The sequence below is a fragment of the Zea mays genome, chromosome 1, assembly GCF_902167145.1.
Source record: "Zea mays cultivar B73 chromosome 1, Zm-B73-REFERENCE-NAM-5.0, whole genome shotgun sequence".
NCBI lineage: Eukaryota > Viridiplantae > Streptophyta > Magnoliopsida > Poales > Poaceae > Zea > Zea mays.
Genome location: NC_050096.1, coordinates 243,204,011 through 243,226,751, shown reverse-complemented (window position 1 = coordinate 243,226,751; position 22,741 = coordinate 243,204,011). Strand labels below are relative to the sequence as shown.

The 22,741-nt window shown below is 50.4% G+C and overlaps 2 protein-coding genes and 1 pseudogene across 3 annotated transcripts; all 3 read left to right on the top strand.

The window, feature by feature from the left end:
* Positions 1-2,380: 2,380 nt before the first annotated feature.
* Positions 2,381-3,020, top strand: LOC109942143 (vegetative cell wall protein gp1; the record flags this gene model as incomplete). The annotated part of the gene is made up of 2 exons (XM_020543656.2): positions 2,381-2,798; positions 2,902-3,020. Coding segments are annotated over exons 1-2 (537 nt in total), but the record flags the coding sequence as incomplete, so codon positions are not given.
* Position 3,021: 1 nt separating this feature from the next.
* LOC109942142 (uncharacterized) lies at positions 3,022-15,848 on the top strand (annotated as a pseudogene).
* Positions 15,849-17,933: 2,085 nt separating this feature from the next.
* LOC103647416 (uncharacterized) lies at positions 17,934-20,584 on the top strand. 2 transcript variants are annotated; one of them, XM_008671956.2, is made up of 6 exons: positions 17,934-18,299; positions 18,407-18,495; positions 18,690-18,858; positions 19,046-19,104; positions 19,422-19,586; positions 20,303-20,584. In XM_008671956.2, exons 1-5 carry the CDS (start codon positions 18,121-18,123, stop codon positions 19,559-19,561), a joined length of 636 nt encoding a protein of 211 aa, XP_008670178.1. In that variant the 5' UTR covers positions 17,934-18,120; the 3' UTR covers positions 19,562-19,586; positions 20,303-20,584. The 2 variants fall into 2 exon arrangements, 1 of the variants encoding a protein (XP_008670178.1); XR_562830.2 differs by having other exon boundaries at positions 18,285-18,299; positions 18,683-18,858.
* The last annotated feature ends 2,157 nt before the right edge of the window (positions 20,585-22,741 follow it).

Sequence of the window (22,741 nt, the reverse complement as noted above, 5' to 3'; positions counted from 1 at the left end):
TCTTGAACTAAGTCCCTAGTCCCGATGAAAGAGCAAACCATGCCGAAGGCCCTCTGGCACTCTTCGGCTGCTTCATCCATTTCCACCTTCGGTTTCCGGAGGCCGAAACACTGCCAGATAGGGCGCATGATGATATCTTTAATATCTTCTCGTGCCTTCAAATCATTTTTCACATAGAACCAATCCTTCATCCAGTCTCCAGGCCATCTCTTTCGAAAGGTTGGCACGGGACAACTTGACCCAGATCGAGCACCAAAGCTATAACAGCAAAAATTGTTATGATATTGTTCTTTACCCCAGGGTTTCGTCTCATATAATAGCTCATGCATATTGCAGAAACTTTTTGCATTTGGCTCCAAACCTTGGCTCTTCGCGGCCCATACAAAGATTCCCATCCTTATGATTGCTTCGGGAGTAATTTGATGAAGGCAGATTTCAAATATCTTCAAATCAACCACGAAACTGCTTAGAGGATACCGAAGCCCAGCCTTGAAGAAGCTTCAGAAGATCACGACTTCATTTTCCTCGGGAGTAGGACAAGTTTTCTCTCCTTCGTCAGCCCTCACAATAGACAAATCCCGAAAATATCTACCTCTCATATTGGCAAGATGGCTTTGTTTAATGGTTGATTTTCCAAAAACTGCATGGCTTGGCCGCCAGGGTCGATCTTCTGAGTCTTCCCCCCCCACTTTCGGCATCATAACTGTCACTATCACCAGTATCTTCAGATAAACCTTCCAAAATTTCCCTTGTAATCTTTTCTGTATTTGTCTTTGATATTGATTCAAGAAAGCCAAGATTCTTCTCCTCAAGAAGGCTCAGCTTTGTTTCAGCAACAGCTTTCTTATCTTCAGACATCTTCGGAAACGCTAAAAACCGCTTTTAAAGCCAAAGCTTAAAAAACTTACAAATTAAGCAAGTATTGTTGCGTAGGAGCTAAAAACTGAGTAAGCAAGAGCAGATGGCAAAGAAAGCATACCAAATGATATTGCGGTGTGCTCTTATTTATACATCTGGCGCATTGAGAACAGGAGGGCCCCGCTTGACATTGACTATTGCTATTCTAGCAAGAGGAAGGTGTTTTTTCGGACCTTCGGCTTAGGGCCTTCGTCCATATCGCAATCTGAATTTATTATCCTAACAAATTAATATTGCGAGGGGCTACTGTTGGGGGCCTTCGGCTTCCGAAGGTCCTAAAAAACGTGATTTGACAATGTTTCTGGAGTATAATACATGAGCAGGTACCTTCGAACACGAACCCTTCGGACAAGTCAAAATTACTGTATGAAGAAACACAAAGAGAACGAAGGATGGAATAGAGCCGAAGCTGTGCGCAAGGAAGCTTCGGCAGGATGGCAGAAAAGAGGAAACCGACTTAAAGAGGAAAAGACTATTTACACCCCGATAGATTACTATAGAGTTATTATCAAAAACAAAGGGCCTAGATGTAATTTTACATGGGCTGCGACCCGTGCCTATAAATAGGTGAACAATACCCCCGTACTGTTCACGCTGACTTGGCATTTGCTTTTGCATCACGCTTGTACTTTTACCTTCTTTCAAGTCAAAGGTATATTTGTAACCCAACATCATTCCTATTCTTCTATAGCAATAAAATAAAAATGAGTTGATAATAATACATAACTATTCATGTTATCTTTTATATTCCATGTAATTCCCTTTTCATTATGATATGTAATGTTTATGAAGGTATGTCCTTCATAACCTTCGTCCGAAAATCATTATATCTCAAGGGAAATAATGTTTCGAAGGACGAAGGACTTTAACGTTTATTGTTTTCTGTGTTGCCTTGTTCTTAACTCTTAGCGTTTGAGAACAAGTCCCCAACATTCTCTATGCTTCACCTTCGAGTGAGCTAATGGTACTCGATCCTTGGTAATTGGCTTTATTGGACTAGATCCGAGGGATTGACAGTTTATTCCGATTTAAGTGTGTCATTGCCTTTGAGGCAAGACTTAGGCACTTAAGCTGGAATAATCTAGGCGGTTTCACCACAGCAGCGGATAAATCACATGCCAACATATTAATGCATATGATTTGAGGTGTACCAAGTTATGGCAATAAATGGAAAGAGCAACTCCAATAGTTCCAAAAAGAATTCCCTAAACACGAAATTTGGAGAGCTTTCATAAAAAAACCCTCTCCAATAAATCCTTAAATCAACTTATCTCTACTACTCTTAAGAAGGTACTGTAGGCGTCCACATTGGCCTGGCGCACGGTTCTGCCTGCCTCCGACATCCTCCCCTTGTCCCGCTCTCGGCCGCGCAATTCCAGGAACCCTCCATCGCTGCCCCACCATCATCGCACTATCTATCGCCGCCCGCCATCATCGGCCCGCGCAACCACCCCGTGCGTCGATGCCTGCCCCGTCCCCGTCCCTGCGATGCTCGCGGCCAGGGGGATCCACAGCCTTCACCGTGCCGCCGCCGAACCACACCTTCGCTCGCGGTGCCTCTGCCCCCGCTCTAGTCCGCCGCCACGGGCGCCGCATCATCCCCGCCCCTCCCTCGCCCATCCCCTCCGGTCATCCCGCCACCCCTCGCGTCGCACACACACCCCGCATCCGCTCTCCTGTCCCTTCCCCTCCAACGATTCCGCCTCCCACCCGTGCTGCACACACCTCGCCGTCACTTCTGTCCATCCCACCTCCCCCCGCGGTTGTGTGCTGCCCAGCCCATCTCCGCTCCTCGACAAGACCAATGGCGGCCGCTGCGTCCTCCGCTCTGCACGCCGTTGGCGTCGTCGCCTCCGCCAAGCCCAGATCCGTCGCCCCCGGTACCTGTACTCCCCCCCAAGCTAATCTCCTTACCCTGTCGCCTCCGCCGCGCCGCGCCAATCGGCGGGTGACTGGCGTGACCGATCTGCATCGCTCGTGCAGTGGTGGCAAGGAGGAGGAGCGTGCACATGGATCCCCAGCATGACGTTGCACGATACCCGTCCCCAGCCCACGCCTCCACCCGGCTCCCTAGACGCACGCACGCAGGCAGCGGTGGTGCCCATGGCTTCATGGATGTTGCTCCCCTTCTCCTCCTTCCCGTGGCCTGCCCCGCCCCCACCTGGCTACTCCTCTTGCCGCAGCAGCGGCAGCGATGGTGGCGGAGACAGCGGCTATTGGAGGCCGACCGTCGTCGCAGCCTTTGCAGGCGCGCAAGTCGGCCACGCTCTCCGTCGCCGCTTCGCCGGCCTCCTCCGCTCACCGGTACCGTGCCTCGCCTCGCCTCGCCTTTCATTTGGTTGTAACTTGGGATGCATACCATGATAGCATTTACTTAGTCTGTTCCCAACCAAACAAGCTTCAGTCTGTTGTTGACTGAGCTCTCACGGTCATTGTTGATTGGATGGAGATTTTTGTGTGTGTGTGTGTGCTCGATCAAATACTTAATGTCAAGTGAACCTTGCTACTCTAGGAGGTGCGACATCTTGATGCCTTGACGAAAATGGGTAGCTTTTGGTTTGAAGGATCAAAATCGTTTGCAACATTCCACATTCTTGCCGCGATAGGGAATGTGTTCTCTGCACCTTATGTTTGGAGCTCTGCTCTATTCAGTGGGAATGGGTCAGGGGGTAGATACATCAGTAACGAGAAGTTGTTGTCCAGACAGCCTCGTGGAATCAATTCCAAGAAGAGGCTCTAGACTAATGTCCTTCTTGCTCTTAATGTCCTGTACGTCGGTGGACAATTTGAGTTTATGTGATAGTAGCTCCAATCCTATGGTACATTTGTTGTTTAACACCCTTCCTTTTGCTCCCAACGAAGCGCTTATGTCACTCAGGTAGCATCACAAGGAAAGCTTCTTATGTGGGGAGCCAAGGTTTGTGTCTTGGTTGGAATTTTGCGCTGTTAATTTCGTTAATCTAATACAGTTATGACCATCATTTGCAATGAAGATCAACAGTCTGATTGATAGAGGACAGTTTTGGCGTTTGGCAACATCATCTCTACTTCATGCAAATCTCACCCACCTTGTAGTATGTTTTTATGTTAGAATTGGGTTTTATATTTCATAGAAAAAATATCAGCTAACTTCCTACCTGTTGGATGTTGTCATAATGATGCAATTCAATTGTTTCTCTTTGAACTCTATTGGGCCCATGGTTGAAATGTTAAGTGGTCCTAGAAGATATCTAGCTGTTTATTTAAGTGGTCCTAGAAGATATCTAGCTGTTTATTTCAGTTCGGCGCTGGCAGTTGGATGGTAGTGCCCTGATCTTAAGTTATCATTCTTTTTAAGCTGTAAATTCTTGTCTAAATAAAATAGGCTAAATGTTGGGGCGAAGGCAAAGACGCCACCCTTCGCTCAAGGCCTTCGCTGCAGTCGTTGGTCCAACGGAGATAAAACGGGCAGGGACACCCTTCGCCCCATACGACATCAGACGAAGGCCTGCGACGAGGTCACCCCACCGTGCGGCCTCGTCCAGCTCGGAGGCCCACGTGTGATCCGGCCCATTGTAACGGGCCCTGCGTGGCCGCTGCGTGTTACGGGCCTACTTTGTAAAGGCATCCCTGTAATTACAGTCTGTAACCCTGCTTTACGGGAATATTCTGGGGATAACTTAGGTGTCTGAGGGCACATGCGTCCTTAACACGAGATGCTGGGCGCTCAGATACCTATAAATACCCCCGCACAGTGCCCGTGAGAGGCCAGATTAACAGAGCTATTGCCATCTTGCGCGAGAACCCTGTTAACGTCATCGTGCACCCTTGTTGGATCCCCTTGCAACTAAGAGCAAGTTCCAACATTTGGCGCCCACCGTTCGTGCTACGAGAAAACCACCCACGATGGCACCCAAGAAAGCTAACTCGAAGGCTGACGAGGCTGCGAAGGCAGCACTGCTTGCCGCAAGAAAGGGCAAGGCCCTCGCCCTCACCCAATCCACCCACCAAGAGGCCACTGAAGACGACGTTCTCCGCACCTGCGAAGACGACACTCTCCGCACCTGCGGCCCCGAAGGACAATCGCAGCCACCCCCAGGCTTCGCCCCACTGGTGGGCGCGGACCTCACCGCGGACGGTGAAGTCCTCGGCGTCTCAGCGGAAGAACAGCTACAGCTGCGCGCCCTGCGCCTCAAGAACCGCAATCTCCAGAGGCAGAAAGAGATACTGGAGGCCAAGCGCCAGCGCGTGTCAACACTAGCCAAAGTGTGGCAAATGATACGCGACGAAGAGCAGAAGGCCCAGGACCTCGAGCGGGAGATCGCGCTGATGCAGCACGAAGGCCACCTTGGCCTGCAGCACGGGCCACCCCTCCAGTAGCGCGCACAACTGGAAGACACGCGTGAAGGTCACCTCGGCCTGCAGCATGGGCCACCCCTGCAACAGCGCGCACAACTGGAAGACCCGCGGTTCCCCCAGCGCGACCACACCTTCCCGCACGCCGCGCCATTCCAAGGGGTCAACTACCTCGACGAGCGAAGTCCCCTGGCTCCACACCTGCAAGTGACGCCTTGGCCAGCTAACTTCCGGGCAGGGACCTATCCCAAGTACAACGGCAGCACCGACCCAGCACAATACATAATGAGTTATCAGGTCGCCGTTGCATCTTCCGGAGGGGACGATGCCACAATGGCGAAGTCTTTCATCATCGCCCTAGAGGGCCCAGCTCTCACCTGGTTCACCAGGTTGCCTCCGCTGTCCATTGATTCCTGGAGAAGCCTCCGGGACAAGTTCCTGCTCAACTTCTAATGGTACCGCCCAGACACCGACGCCTTGGCCGAGCTCTCGCTCTGCAAGCAGCTGGAAAAGGAGACACTGCGGGAGTATTACCGCAAATTTTTAACACTCAAGTCACAGCTGCCCTCAGTCGATGACCAGATCGCTATCCACTACGCTATTAGTGGCCTTCGCGCCGGCGTCCTTTACAGCCACTGCATCATAGATCCGCCCAAGAACCTCCAGGAATTATATCAGCTGTTTGAAAAATACGCCAAATCCGAAGAGCTCCACCAGCACAAGGTTGAGTCCCAAAGGAAGCCAAAAGATGCTCCACAGTCCAGCCGCACGTGGACGAGGACTCCGCAGCCAGACTCCGGTCGAGACGGCCGCAATCAACAGCAAGTGCACAATATCGCCAACCAGCACCCCGCTGCTGACGCCCCTCGTCGCCAGGAATATCCCCCCCAGGGCCGCGGAAATGGAACTCGCGGTAGGGGTCGGGGGCGTGCGCAGCCGCCGCGCCGATTCTACTGCCTTTTCCATGGCGAAGACTGCGCCCACCAAACCAAAGACTGCCCAGAAACGAAGGCCACCAGAGACAGGATGGCACGGGCGCAACCAGCCGACAACCCCAGAGTTGTCGCACACACTTACCAGCAACCTCCTCCACCATATATCCACGCCCCCGCCCGCATCCACCGTACCACGCTTACCAACACCATCAGGAAGTACAAATCGTACCTCCCCCACCCCCACCACCACACCAGCAACATCAGAACATCCCCCACGCTCCAAAGCAGGAAGACTTCGCCGATCAGCCATATCGCGGAGTCATTCACATGATAACTGGGGGGTCCAGCACTGACTTCGACACAAAGCGGCAGAAGTGGGACCACTACCGCAGCATGAACCACGTCGCCGTCACTGGCCCAGTCGTGCAGACAAAGTGGTCCCACATACCGCTAACCTTCGACGCACGAGACGTCGACCTGCGCAGCGCCCCCCACTGCGACGCCATGGTTATCAACTGCAGCGTGGCAGGCTGGGACCTGCACAAAGTCCTAGTCGACAATGGCAGTCAGGCGGACATCATCTTCCTCCACGCCTTCGATCGCATGGGCATAAGTCACAGCCTGCTCAAGCCTTCGGACAACCCGTTGTATGGCTTCGGCGGCAAGGGCACCTTTCCTGTCGGCAAAATAGAGCTGCCTCTCTCCTTCGGTGTAGCACCCAATGCCCGAAGTGAGCAAGTAACCTTTGATATTGTGGATATGGTATATCCATACAATTCCATCATGGGCCGGGGCTCCATCAATAAGTTCGAAGCAGCCATTCACGGACTGTACCTATGTATGAAGATACCAGGTCCGTTAGGCGTTATTACGGTCTACGGCAATCAACAGACTACGCGCAACATAGAGCGGGACTTCGTGCCTGGTCAGAGAAACGTGCACTGCCTCACGGCCCAGCGTGAGGTCCCCGCGCTCGCCAGCCCAACCGATAAACAGCACGACAAGGCACAGCTGCAGAGCAACGATGGGACCAAGACTGTCCCCCTCGACCAGGCCACACCCAAGCAGACAGTCACTATCAGCGAAGACCTCACTTCGCATGAAGAGGAGAAGCTCCTCTGCTGCCTATCCAAGAACAAAGATGTTTTCGCCTGGTCAGCCCTCGATCTGGTCGGGGTCAGCCGTTCCATAATTGAGCACAGCTTGGGAATCGACCCTTCGGTGAGGCCGAAAAAACAGCGGCTTCGCAAGATGTCCGACGAGAAGACAGAGGCCGCCAAGGCAGAAGTGCACCGCCTCCTGGAAGCCAAATTCATCGAGCCGGTGGCTTACCCCACATGGCTCTCCAATGTTGTGATGGTGCAGAAAAAGAGCGGGAAGTGGCGAATGTGCATTGACTTCACCAGTCTCAATAAGGCCTGCCCAAAGGACAACTTCCCGTTGCCGTGGATCGACAAAATAGTCGATAGCGCGGCCGGATGCGAAGTCATGTCACTCCTAGACTGCTTCTACGGTTACCACCAGATATACATGAAGGAGGAAGACAAGGCTAGCACCAGCTTTATAACACCCTTCGGCACATATTGCTTCATCAGAATGCCGGAGGGACTCAAGAACGCCGGGTCCACCTTCTCCAGGCTTACCAAGACAGTGCTCAACGAGCAGGTTGGCAGAAATATATTCACATATGTGGACGACATCGTCGTCGCCAGCAAGAGCAAGGCGGACCATCTCACTGACCTCGCCGAGACATTCACGAACATGCGAGACGCACGACTCCGCCTAAACCCGGAAAAGTGCGTCTTCGGCGTTCGCCAAGGCAAAATATTGGGCTACCTGGTATCGCACCGCGGCATCGAGGCCAACCCAACCAAAATTCAAGCCATCATAAACATGAGGCCTCCGCAGTCCGCCAGAGACGTCCAACGCTTGACGAGGAGATTGGCCGCCCTCAACAAATTCATCTCCAGATCCGCTGAGCGAAGTCTCCCTTTCCTCAAAACCCTCCGTGGCGCAAAAGACTTCGCTTGGGGACCAGAGCAGGCAGCGGCCTTCGCCTCATTAAAACAGTACCTGTCGAAGTTGGCAGTCCTTGCAAGCCCCGACTCTTCACTACCTCTGCTGCTCTACGTTGCGGCTTCGCCGCATGCGGTCAGCGCGGCACTAGTGCAGGAGCAGACAGTTGAGGGCGCGATCAGGCAGTGCCCAATTTATTACGTCTCCGAAGTGCTGACGCCGTCCAAATGTAACATGACAGAGCTGGAGAAGATTGCCTACGCAGTCGTTATGTCTTCGCGCAAATTGCGCCATTATTTTGAAGCATTCAAGGTCCGGGTCACCTCAGACAGGGGACTCGGCGAATTATTCAGAAACCCGGAAGCATCGGTGAGGATTGCCAAATGGGCGGCCGAACTCTCCGGCTACCACATCAATTTCGAGCCCAGGACAACCATCAAGTCACAAGTCCTTGCAGACTTCGTCGTCGACTGGACTGGGCCAATAACACAGCCGGACCTGTCCGCAGAGAAAGTTTGGACGATCCACTGCGACGGTGCATGGTGCCATGCGGGGGCAGGCACCGCGGCAGTCATCACCTCGCCAGCCGGAGTCAAGCACCGATATGCGGCTCGCCTCAGCTTCGCTCTGGAATCCGACAGATGCACAAATAACATAGCAGAATACGAAGCAGTCATCCTCGGTCTCCGCAAGCTGAGGGCCCTTGGGGTCACCACCTGCATCATCAGAACAGACTCCAAGGTAGTTGCCGGCCAGGTCGAGAAAGACTATGCAGCAAAGGACCCCGCACTCATGCAATACCTCGCGGCCATCCGAAGTCTCGAGAGACAATTCAAGGGATTCACTTTGCAGCATGTCGACTGGGCCAAGAATGAAGAGGCCGACGCACTGGCCAAGGCTGCCGCTAGAGGCGAGTCCTTGCCCTCCGACGTGTTCTACCACGTCATCGGCACACCAGCCGTCCGGAGCCCCGAAGGGCTCCAAATAACCAATGACAGCGAGGGCCACCGAATAGTCAACCTTATCATGACCGAAGACTGGCAGGCACCAATAACTCTGTTCCTACAGGGGTATTATCACCCAACCGACATCAACGAGGCCAAGCGCCTCAAACATCGAAGCCGGGACTTCGCACTGATTGAGGGCCAACTCTACAAGAAGGGGATCAGTCAGCCAATGCTCAAATGCGTCACCGAAACCGAAGGTGTCCAGATCCTACGCGAAGTCCACAGTGGTACCTGCGGCTCTCACGCAGGGCCAAGGGCCCTAGCTGCTAAGGTGATCCGCCAAGGTTTCTACTGGCCCGCAATGATCTGCGCCGCAAATCGGGTCACAAGGTCCTGCGAAGCCTGCTAGAAGTTTTCCCCTCGATCAAGCAGCCCTTCGCAATTTACAAAGCTGATCGCCCACACATGGCCTCTCCAGCGCTGGGGCCTGGACATCGTCGGGCCCCTACCCACGGCTCAGGGGAACCTTAAGTTCGCCTTCGTCGCTGTCGAATACTTCACCAAATGGATCAAGGCAAGGGCTGTCTCCACAATAACATCAAAGACTGCCCAAAAATTCTTCTGGCAAAACATTGTTTGCCGCTTCGGAGTACCGTCCGAACTAACAGTCGACAACGACAAACAGTTTGACAGCCAAGACTTCAAGGACTTTTGCTTCTCCATCGGCACCAAGCTTGCCTTCGCCTCAGTCTACCACCCGCAGTCCAACGGAGTTGTGGAACGCGCCAATGGAAAAATCTTCACAGCTGTCAAAAAGATGCTCCTCGACGAAAAAAGGGCAAGTGGGCCGATTTGTTACCCGAGGCGGTCTGGGCACTAAACACGACTGAATGCAGGGCGACCGGGTTCACTCCTTTCCGCCTTCTATACGGATCGGAGGCCATGACCCCTCAAGAAATAAAACATGGGTCCCCGCGAACAGTTCCTTCAGCAGTCCCCGACGTGGACGAGCCCACTTCAAAGGATCTCATCGATGGAGACCGAGTCTTCGCCCTACAAGCTCTAAACAAATACCAAGCCCAGACAAAAGCATGGCGCGACCATGCAGTCATCCCAAGGGAATTCAACGAAGGGTGCATCCGGATTAGCACAGAAGTCGCCTAAGGGTGCAGCCGGATTAGCACAACAAGTGCGAAAAATCGAAGTCTACCGCGAAGACTTACCGTGCAGAAGTCGCCTAAGGGTGCAGCCGGATTAGCACGACAAGTGCTAAAAATCGAAGTCTACCGCGAAGACTTACCGTGCAGAAGTCGCCTAAGGGTGCAGCCGGATTAGCACAACAAGTGCGAAAAATCGAAGTCTACCGCGAAGACTTACCGTGCAGAAGTCGCCTAAGGGTGCAGCCGGATTAGCACAACAAGTGCGAAAAATCGAAGTCTACCGCGAAGACTTACCGTGCAGAAGTCGCCTAAGGGTGCAGCCGGATTAGCACAAGTGCGAAAAATCGAAGTCCACTGCAAAAACCGTCCGCGCAGAAGTTGCCCGAGGGCACAGCCGGACGAAGCATAACAAAGCTAAAACGACCACACCAAACTGTCCGCGCCAAGACCGACTATATGCGCACCAGTCCAGCATAACAAATACACCTGACCAAGTACATAACGCCTTCGCAAACATAGCCAAATGTGCGGGGGCACACAACCTCATCATATAAGCCTTTACACATGTACAAGCGAGGGCACCACACTCTACATCGGCTCAACCTTCGGAATAATTCCCATCTCCCTATAGTTAAATAACATTATCCTAAGCTCCTCACCCGCAAAAAGACTTCGCAATTCCCCTTCACCTGTACTCGCGGCGGCAGGCAAGGACAACAGTTCCTGCCGGCCAGCCCTACTCACACGAAGCCGACCGCCCTCCGCCCCGCTCACCCTACGCTTTGCAACCGCCCTTCGCCGCCTGCGCCCAGTACTTGGACCAGGCACATCTTCTGTGTCCGCAGCGTGCGGTGAAGCCTCCGCCGCTGCCACATCCAAGGCCGCAAAGTAGTCCAAGTCCTCCTCCGACGACTCCTCAGTCCACTCAACCGAGCTCCCAGAGTCAGCAAAATCAGAAAACTCAGATGCAGACCCATCATATTTATTACCACCATCCACGGTCGAAGCCGCCAAAAAATTAGTAGTGGCGGTTGCGTGCGCAGGCCCAAAATCTTGAACCTGCGCAGCAACCAAAATTCAGCAACATATCCAAAATTCCCTAACTATCCACACCCACTACGCCACCTGCGAGGACCCAGCCGTCGCGGGAGCCTCCGCCGTTGCCTCCGCTGTCGCCTCCGCCGCCACCGTCGCAGGATCTTCAGCCCTCGGCGCAGCGGCTGCGTGGGCATCAGGCGCGCCTTCGGCGGTCTCTGGGGGCGGGTCTGCGCCGGCCGCAGCAGCTGCGGGGGCAACCGGAGCGCCTTCCGCAGTCTCCGGGAGCGGCTCCAGGGCGGCCCCGGACACGGCCTCCGCCGCGATCGGCTCCGGGTCAGGCAGCGCGCTGTTCAGCGCCCCGAAGTCATCCACCCTCTCGCCACGCGCCGCCTAAGACACAGCACACAAATTCAGCAAACCCACACATAGCCCACATCCAGCAAACGTCAAACAAAAGCCAAACGTTACCTGAGCCCTCACCGTCTCGGCCCGCTCCCTGACCACCTCGCGACTGTGCGGACCCCACATCCGGTCGTAGATGGCTCCGGCAGATTCCTTCACTATGGGGTCCTCAACCTTGTAGATATCTCGCTCAAAATCTTCATCAGCTTGGTCGAAGACCTCAAAGTGCCGGCACCCTTCGCGAGAGAGCGCGTTCATCGCCCCCTCGTAGGTGACCAGGGAGGCATACGACATAAACCCCTCCACGATAGTGGGGAGTGCCTGCAACTCCTCATGTACCCACTCCAGGCAGCGAAGTCCGGGCTCTCGGTCCGGCACTTCGAAGTCACCGGTCCGCGCGCCCAGCTCATAGTATGAATCCATAAGCTGTTTGCGCGTCCGCTCAGGCTCCGCGCGCGTCGCGGCCTCGGCCCTCTCCACACGGCTCCCTAGGGCGCTGAGCCGCTCCTGCAACTGCTCGGCGCGCTCTCTGGCAAGATTGCCCTCCACCCGCGCCAGATTGGCCTCCGCCTGCGCAGCCTGCGCCTTGGCGAGGGCCTCGTTGGCCTCCCTCCTCTCCCCCGCCAGTTGGCACCAGAGGTCAGTCTTCTCCCCCTCCAGTGCGGCCACCTTGTCCGCCAGCTTGCGACACTTACTGTCGGCGGCCAATTTTTCCCGGACGGCGTCAGCATGTTGCGTCCGAAGTCTCTCAACTTCGGCAGAGACAACTGCCGTGAGGGCCCCTGACGCCGCGCGGTCTGCGAAGTCAGTAGCCTGCCAAACACACGTAAGACCGCGGCCCAAAAAAAACCGAAGTCTAGCTCAACGGACCTGACTTAGCGCCTCCTTCATCTCCTTCAGCCGGCGGGACACAGCGCCCGCCTCGTCCCTGACAGCCGCGAGTGCCGGCATCTCGCCTCCGGCACTAAGCGCACCGCCCTTCGCCTTCGGCACTACGACCGCCGCCGTGGTCGCCGCGGCAGGCGCAACAATAACAAGTTGGCCTTCGTCCGACCCTGCGACGTATCAATGAATTTAAAAAAAAACGAGCCAACGGCTTACCACCAAGATAGTCGTCCACACTAATATCAGTGGCGAAGTCGGCGACGGCCTTGCCCGGCGACGGCAACCCTCGGGTCGCCTTCGCAACCTCCGGCACCCTGCTGGACGCCGGCAAAGCCTTCGCGGGCCTGGAACCACCGGCGCCAGCCGCAGCCTCCGGCGCCTTGCTGGATGCAGGAACGGCCGACTTCGCCGCCAGCGGCGGCTTGCCTCCAACGGGGGCAGCAGCCTTCGCAGCCCCTCGCTGCCTCTTCGGCCTGGCTTCATGAAGCCTAACAACCGCCTGGCGCTTCTGTGCAGCTCCCTGGCGATCCTTGTCCATCACTGCCGACACAACAACAGCAATATTCCGCCTGTAAGGAAACACTTTCCATTCACGAACCATACGAGATGTAAAAGAGTCTTCGCCGGCCGCGCGGGGGATAGGAACATTCCTAGGCCACCAACCCCCGGTAACCCTCAGCATCCGCGCCGAAGACTCCCGGAGCTCGGGCGAAGACATCCTTCCCCCCGGGGCCGCGCATGTCCTCATCAACTCTCTAGCAAAACCATCGGAAACCCCAAGTCCTCCCATAACAGTACCTAGTTTCCTCTTCTTAGAGGATGGGGCGGCCGCCGGCGCAGGGTCGTCTCCAGACTCTACCACCGGCTTCTTCCCGCGGCGGTCCACATCATCTTGACCCGGATAGCCGTTATACGGCAGTCGATTCAATTCAAAAACCCTGTTCAAACGGTCATTCGACCTGCGGATATCCCAGCTACGCGGGCCCTCTGTCCTCGGCACGTACCGACCAACGATCCGCACCGCCCCATCCTCCGCCTCACGCACAAAGGCGGCCGGATCGCGGCTTTGCAGATCCAGCGCGAAGGCAGGACTTCGCACCATCTTCCCACCATGGGAAGGCATCTGGCGAGGGCACACTTCGCCCAACGCCCAGCCATGCGCCAAGGGCCATACCCCGTACGCCACAAATTCTTCAACCAAGTCGCGCCCACTGCTCAGGCCGGCGGCGCACCGAAGGGCCCCTTCGTCCGCATCCTCCTCCGCCACCTCAAAGGGCGGGTATGCTGAGTAAAAATGCGAACACATTTCGGACACGGGGAGCCCCTCATGGTCTTCAACGGTACCCTCCGCGATGTAAAACCAGAACTCATTCCAATTGCCCCACTTGTTGCGGGCGCAAGGAACCAACTCGACTACCTACATCGTGGTCTTGCCGGTCTTCGGCGTAAACGCACAGGACCCAAACTGGGCAACTTCATCTCCAATCATCCTCTTCTGCCAGTGCAGGCAATAGTACTTCGCAAAGACTTCGACTGATGGCTGTCCGCCGTACGAAGTCGTCGCCCAAACATACTTCGACAGAGCCACCACGGCATTCGTAGTCAGCTAATGGATTTGAACGTTGAATCTGTGCAGCACTTCTCCAACAAATCGGTGTGCAGGCAGGTGGAGACCGACGGCGAAGAACGCCTCGAACACAACCAACTCTCCCTCCGGCTCGGGAACTTCCTCCGTCCCCGGGACGCGGGCAACTCCACCGCCAAAGTAACCCAGCCGCTGCATATCTTGCACGCGGACCGATGACATCCGCGACACACCAAAATCCACCGTATCACCGGCGCGCAACTCCTCCGCCACCAAAGTACTCGGCGTCTCCTCAGACGAGGCGTCGGCCGGCGGCGTAGCGGCAGCAGAAGAAGAAGAGGTCGGCATCGCTACGTACCTTCGGCGGCGGCGGGCGGTCTGCTTCACTCGAGCCAGATCTCCGGCGAACAAGAGCAAGGAGGGCAGACGAGCAGCAAGACAGTGGAAAAGGCGGCTAGGGTTTTCACGGAGCGCGGAAAGTGGAGTTCAAAACGCGCCGACCCCCGCCCCTTTTTATACACTGAGCGCGGCGCTTCGGGAAACTCGCAGTCCAACAGTACGGTGTCAATCAACGGTCATGTCAAAAACCCCCGCGGAACCACTTCAAGCGAGGGCAGCGTCTCCGCCATCTAGCGACGTCTTCGGCACCAGATGACTTTGTCGAACTGGTCCCTCGGAGGGCAAATGTTGGGGCGAAGGCAAAGACGCCACCCTTCTCTCAAGGCCTTCGCTGCAGTCGTTGGTCCAACGGAGATAAAACGGGCAGGGACACCCTTCGCCCCATACGACATCAGATGAAGGCCTGCGACGAGGTCACCCCACCGTGCGGCCTCGTCCAGCTCGGAGGCCCACGTGTGATCCGACCCATTGTAACGGGCCCTGCGTGGCCGCTGCGTGTTACGGGCCTACTTTGTAAAGGCATCCCTGTAATTACAGTCTGTAACCCTGCTTTACAGGAATATTCTGGGGATAACTTAGGTGTCTGAGGGCACATGCGTCCTTAACACGAGACGCTGGGCGCTCAGATACCTATAAATACCCCCGCACAGTGCCCGTGAGAGGCCAGATTAACAGAGCTATTGCCATCTTGCGCGAGAACCCTGTTAACGTCATCGTGCACCCTTGTTGGATCCCCTTGCAACTGAGAGCAAGTTCCAACACTAAATTTTCTCCAGATGATGTAATTCTCTAATGTTTAATCTTTTAAGCATTTCTATTCTATGACATCTATTTTACATGTTTATCTCAGGCTGCCGCATACTATTTCCACGGTTTGATTCTTGACGAGGGAAATACCTCTCTCGCACGGGTACGCAGAGCGAAGGACCCGTGCTCCGCGGTGGCCAAATGGCTACTTCATCGTGGGGGAATTGCTCCTACTCCGATCTCCATCGTCCTTGCTCCATCGGCTACTCCATCGCCCGACACTGTCCACATCGGAGTCCATGTTCGGCGTCTCCACTTCCACCTCCTGATCCGCTACGCGTTTCACCTCGGCAGATGTCAAAGTAGGCGTTTCGCCGCGGGAGACAGGCCTCCTCACGCTCCGCGGGTCCGTCAGCCGCACTGGTGCCTCTACGGTCTCCTCCTGCTCGCGCTCGTGGTACGCGCCACCCGCTCGCGGTAGTGCTGCGTCTGCGCCCATTGCATCGACCGCGTCGTTTCCTTACTAGGTGAGTGCCTACAGAATATATTTGTGCTCCATTATATTTGCATACAGAATGTATTGTTGCCTTATAAAAACATGGATTGCACCAGAGTTTGCAGCTGAAATTCTTAATCTTCCGTATGCATTAGGAATAAAACAGAAATGTAATTAAATGTATATAATTTTTCTTTACATGAACTGGTATAATTAGGTGAAGTGTGAATTTGTACCATAATTTTATACACATTTTAGATATACTCCCTCGGGTCAAAAACTCTTGCCAAATTTTAGTTTGCAGATTCTTTGGAGTACAATTTCCAACGCCTGGGGTTGATCAAGCATTCAAGTTGCCTGGCCGGCAGTCCCCATGCCAGGCATCAACCAGGATTTAGTGTCTAGAGTTCCATTTTTTTACTGTTATTAGCTGCTATTTTGACTATCTTCTGTAGGCACTTTTCCCATTTCCCCTAATGTCGACTGCCACTAGAGTGCTGAATATGTTGTCGATGATCCTTGGGTTTAATAAGATCATCTTTAAGCTTTTCCATAAAGCAACACCTCTGAAAAAACTGAACTAATAAATTAAGTTGTGTCGTATGATCCGATATAGTGCCTTTATTTATCTTATATTACTATTTATTTGTGCAGGAAACCCCAGGCGTTTCAAAGTTAGAGTTTCACAGCTTGCAGTGAATTTGGGTTCTTTTTAATTTGTTGCTTTAGTATTGAATTAACGTATGATCATTGTGGTTTATGGTTCGCATTGGAATTTATGTGTTGTTCGTGCTTGATGAATTTTCTCCAAATGAACAAGGGAGACAATGAGAGGTGTGTAATATGAACTCTACCTAATGCCTTGTTGCTCTACAAAATGTCCCATATGTATTCTTCTGTACTCTAATCTTGTTTGTTGTTGTTGGTCATCCTTATACTTTCACCCACTATTGCAAGGCAATGTTGAAGCTGTCGATCCCGGGAATAAAGCTGCTGCGGAACCGGTGGGAGATGTAGCTGCGCCATCGTCAAGGATGGCTAGGAGGCTACTACATGGATCATGGTGCCCTCCTCGGTGTCAGGGGATATGCTTGAATCAGAGTAGGGGTAGGTAAGGGTGAGGATTGTCCATTTATCGCCTTCAATTTCTTCAATACCATTGATATTTAAGTCGTCTCATCGAGCTTCTTTATATATTATTCCGCAACTTAATCTATTTTCTTGTCCCAAAAATCATCACCACATCTAGTTACCTTATGTTGTTTTGATTTGTTGGTCGCTGCTCCCTGGAGAACGTTCATGCTATGGACACAAACTCAAGTGGACGTGGTGTTCGACAATTCAAAATATACCTATTGCATATATTGGAAAAGGTATGCTTAATGGTTGGATCTAGATTGGATGCTCTTAATAGTTTGGTTGCACGCTTGCACCAAATAAGTGATTTTACAGGATATGTTTGACAATCAATGAAATGACATTGCTTTGATCTTTTGCTTATAAGTTGGTTGTTCAGTTCCCTAGATTAAAGAAAAAAGGGTGTCTACTAAGTGGTGTTTATGTGGTAGGTTGTAGTACACAAGATGAATTAGTTGACTGTATCATATCAGAATCCGATGGATTTGATCTTATTTTAAGTTTGACGTTTGCCATTAGTATTGAACATAGTTCTACTGTGCAAGTACTTCACCTGCATTGCACTCCTTTATGCCCATTTTCGGGAACATAAGGTAACTGGATGTGCACTTTGGATTCTGTTGGTCTGATCTCTAAATATCTGACCTCTGATTCAATTAATTCAATGCGCTTAGTCATACAAGTTTGTTTAAAGTGATGTGCTTTGTTGCTGATTCAGTGTGGAGCTGCCTGTATATAAAGCAACACCTCTGAAAAAAATTTGAATATGTTGTCGATGATCCTTGGGTTTAATAAGATCATCTTTAAGCTTTTCCATAAAGCAGCACCTCTGAAAAAACTGAACTAATAAATTAAGTTGTGTCGTATGATCCGATATAGTGCCTTTATTTATCTTATATTACTATTTATTTGTGCAGGAAACCCCAGGCGTTTCAAAGTTAGAGTTTCACAACTTGCAGCGAATTTGGGTTCTTTTTAATTTGTTGCTTTAGTATTGAATTAACGTATGATCATTGTGGTTTATGGTTCGCATTGGAATTTATGTGTTGTTCGTGCTTGATGAATTTTCTCCAAAAGAACAAGGGAGACAATGAGAGGTGTGTAATATGAACTCTACCTAATGCCTTGTTGCTCTACAAAATGTCCCATATGTATTCTTCTGTACTCTAATCTTGTTTGTTGTTGTTGGTCATCCTTATACTTTCCCCCACTATTGCAAGGCGATGTTGAAGCTGTCGATCCCGGGAATAAAGCTGTTGCGGAACCGGTGGGAGATGTAGCTGCTGCGGAACACGAAAGGTATTATGCCAATCTGTTTTTGCTTTTCCTAATATATATGAACATGGATGAATCAGAAGCAACTTCCTAATATATATGAACACAAATGAAGTTTTGCATTATATAAGTTTTAATCAAGGGAATGGTCCAAGGGTGCATCACTGGAATAAGCTCGAGACCACAAGTGTCATATCTCCTCTAATCTTTACTCTCTCAGGTATATGCATGCTTGGCATTGTCTTAATTTATTTAGCACTTCTAAACTAAGAATACGTTAAGCTCTTCATATTTTGTTGTTTATCCTAATTTGTTTCCATTCGGCTTCATAGTCTGGTGTCTATCAGAAGCTACTCCTTTCTACTTAAAAGGTTTCAGCCATGGCTGTGCTGAATTTGCAACGGGAGGTTCCAGTTGAATATGTTCATTGCTACAATGAAGCCGTTTTGTTGTTTGCTGTCCGCCGCCGTATTCGGGGTCTTCGCCTGCCTCTATGGGCTCAGGGCGGACAGGGGCCTACAAGATCTCCTCGGGCCAAGGAATCGTTCCCCTCCGGCGACCTCCCTCCTCCCTTTCGTCTCAGGTGAGTCTACACGCACCGCACCAGATCTTTATCTGGCGAGATCCACTTGTTGATTTTGGTCGTATGCCAGTCAATCGATGGAGGATGTTGGAATATAATGACCAGATCTACGCAATCCTTGCCTTGTTCCTTCCCCGCGATGGTCGCCCAGATCCTCCTCGCCAAACCTCTCCTTTTTTGTTTTCAGGCCTTCCACTGTATCTCCATCAAAGCGAAGGATTAGAGGCTACTCCGTTAGGAGGAGAGGTAAGCCGATTGCCTTTGTATGCGTCTGTGCTATGCTCTAGGTTGGGATTAGTTCTAGCCAAAAGAAAGGGAATAAGGGATGCTATCAAACGATGTGAAATCATTTCCCAGGGTTGCCTGTATGGTTGCTTCTATATGTGCGTATAAGATGCCTGTGCATAGGCGTGCAGGCGCACCCACCACCTGTCACGTATAGTCCCTTGCTGAAATAGACAAATTAGGATGGCAAACCTTAGGTCCGATTTTGATTTCTGAAGTACTTTGCTGCCATGTCAACAACAAAAACGTTCTGTTGCTGATTGGTTCACATCCTGCAGGAAAGGAATTGCGAGCCTTGTGTTGGAGAAGTCGAAGACTGAGAGTATATGGTGGCTCCATTGGTGTCCATGTTAATGGCTGGCGTGTTCTAGAGCAACTCGGGGTTGTCGTAGAGCTTAGGGAGACTTGCCAGCCTTAGGGAGACTTGCCAACCTTGTCATCGCGTAAGTTTCTGTCTCTGCATAGAAATCAACATGTGTCTGATGAACAATCTATTAGTTTCTAAAGATTTCTTGATGCTTTGGTATTTTTAGAAATGAACATTTCTTATAAAACAAACTCTGGATTCCTCTTTGACTGAATCTACTAAGGCATTTTAGCTGGTTAACTGTTTTAATTTATTTGGTTTTTTCCAAGTGTTCTCACTCATTTGACCCGAGTCAACACAAATTCTCTTTATCTTGGTGTAGCCATCGGTCTCTTGAGCCAGAAAAATAAATTATAACATGATTTCTACTTTCTTCTGTTTCGTAACGCCGAGATAAACTGTTGTTAATATGTAGATCCTCATTCTCCATGCTGAACCATTTGTCCTGTTTACTTATGCTGATTACACCATAGCATTTCTTCTATCATGAGTGTGCTGGATGTATAATTACTTTGGTCACCCAACACTGCTTCTATTGTCTTGAAATGTAATGCTATAGATTCATGTCCTTGATGACAAGGGACTGTTAAAGAATGAATTAACACAGAACACAATCATTTACACTTGACACTACTTGTGCTAAGCATTCACATTGGCTTCTCTCTTTATATACAAGAAGTGTTTTACTTCTATTAAGGATGTGGCTGATGCTTATCTCCCAAATTCTCAATTAATAGTCAAGAATGTACCATGCTCAAGGATACTCATATTGATTGCACCTTGATCATGCAGGTACCATGCCAACAGAATGCTTAGCTTTTACGCACCAGGTGTGTTCTCTTTAGGATTTGAAATTGTCTTGTGATTTCTTTTCAATGAACAGAATTTTGATTTTTTTCAGACTTTTTTTCTGGATGCTAAGTTGTATATAGAGTAGTTTTTAGTGCTCGCATGTGTGGTTAATCATACAACATAGGTTCTTCAAGCTCATATTCTGGATGCATGCTATTGTTACTTTGTTAGCGTGTTCATAGATTTTGTGTTCAGTTGTGCAAATAACCACATCATAGCCTTATGCCATGCCACACCTGTTTTAGAGAACCTGAAGATAGCTTGCCTCACTTCACAGTCTTGTAGATGTTCATAAGCGTAATGTTTTACCCCTAAGTCGTTGTTCGTCTAAACTATTGCTTAGATGTTTTATGCATGTCTATTGGATATCTCAACTTTTATGACTGGGATAATGGAATCACAATCATGTGTGCTCGCTAGAAACATTCTGCAGCTGTTTAACTAGATGTCGGTTTCTTGCAAAAGTTGTGGTCTGTGTACATATAGAAGTCACTGATGTTTCCTATTTTTCAGGGTCAATGTTATATATTTATTATTAAGAATTGTTCGCTGTTTACAATCTTCCTGTTTTTTTACTATCAAACGCGTGACGCCATGTGGGAGCAAATTTGGGAAAATGGATATTGGCGGTGGTCGAGAGGTTTGTGTCTCTGTCTCACACTTAACCCTGTGTGCTCCTGAATGGATTTTTTGTGTGTTTGGCGTATAACCTCCCATTGTGATTATTCCTAATTTCAGTAGTTATCAGTAGCCCCATGATTATATTATTGAATTTGTTGTGTTCATGTGTACTCCAAATAATATATCATGATAGAAATTTAAAGCTTGTGCAGTATGTTTCAGTCCTATGGTAGTTATATTTTGCACCAAACCATTTCACCATTTTTCTTTGCTTCATGATATGACTCCCACTCTCTTTGGTCTTTGCTAATTGTTTGACCCAAAAGTGACCCTGTAGTTTGGGTGAACTTGTGATGTTGTTCTTTGTTTCAGCTTTCTAATTTCTGTTGTGATTGGTTTGATATGTCATTGATGCTTTTGTTATTAAACATGCTGCTTCTATTTTATCTTCATCTATCTGAATGATGTTTCCTTTCAGGTCACTCTTATTGGAAGTCTAGAAATGCCAAAGGATGACATATGGCTTGTCACAGCTATCCTATCTGGTCTGATTGAATACTGTGCGAAGATATAAGTCACGTAAGTGATTTAATTTATAATACCCAACAAAAAATCACAACAGCTGGTCTTTCTGATTCATGGGAGCAGTGGCTATCAATTTTTGTGAATCAGATCTTTCTTGGCTTCCTATCTTCGCCTCAGGCAGCTCGGAGTGGTTTTATACTCGCTGATGACATCAAGTCTTAGGTGCTTCCATTGATCAATAATTCAGGGAAATATGGAGGGATCATGATGTGGTTCAAGTACTATGATGATCAAGATGGCTACAATTCTTGAGTGAAGAGTGATGTTTAGGTTGTTGCCTGTGGTGTGTCACAATATCTGTGTGTTACTTGTGTGTATGTGAGAAATTATGTGACTCTGGAGTCTGGATAGTGCAATAAGTATTACTCAAGTATATGATTGAATCTTCTGTCATACTATTCAAATTATGTCATATTGTATCTTTTAAGGTATGTAAACATCCACTTTTAGCGATGCTAACAAAAGAATAGAACAACAATTAGTGTTTTCATATAATGTATTTCATCATATTGATTCCGTAGCAACGCACGGACATATAACTAGTTAAATTTATTAAGTTGTTATCCCAGCTAATTTGATCTCTACATGTAGCAAGTACTTTCTCACTCTCGAAAAGCCCATTCGCACCATTTTTTATTTCAGAGCCTTCTCCTGGCGCGTTGGCCCCCCTGCCGCCTAGAAAACCACCATTTTCTCTCTCTTCAAAATAGTCCACACCGCCCGAGGCCCTAGTCCTCGCCGCTGGCCCCATCCCCGCCGCTGCCGCCTGGCATGAAATCCCCACCGCATAGTATTATGTGAAACAATTTGACACATGTTCTTATGGAAGATCATGGGAACCTTTTCCTTGTATGTGCTAAGCTTTTCCATCCATCAACTTGTGGCATGGAATGACACATGTTCTTGCGGCAAAGCATATTCTATCCAATGATAAACACCTTGCATTATGGCTTCGGCAGCTAGCAGGCTTGGCTGGTTGCGATTCAAAAACTGGTGAAGGATACTTTCCTGACGTAGCAGTTTCGGCGGCAGATGTGAGACTTCGTCCGACGGCGCAAGAACAAAGGGTTCGTGGATCCAAAAACTGTTTTGGTAACAAATGGCCCCACCAAAGATTCAAAAAAGATTTAGCTTCCTATATAATAGGAATCGCTAGAGATCAATGCTTTTTTA

What these genes read in the sequence shown, in the direction of transcription:
- LOC103647416 (XM_008671956.2), top strand. Translation starts at nt 18,121, where the DNA reads ATGCCTTGTTGCTCTACAAAATGTCCCATATGTATTCTTCTGTACTCT. An exon ending in GCTGCTGCGGAACACGAAAG is followed by an intron (nt 18,300 to 18,406) that starts GTATTATGCCAA and finishes GCATTATATAAG; the next exon opens with TTTTAATCAAGGGAATGGTC. An exon ending in CCTCCTCCCTTTCGTCTCAG is followed by an intron (nt 18,859 to 19,045) that starts GTGAGTCTACAC and finishes TTTTGTTTTCAG; the next exon opens with GCCTTCCACTGTATCTCCAT.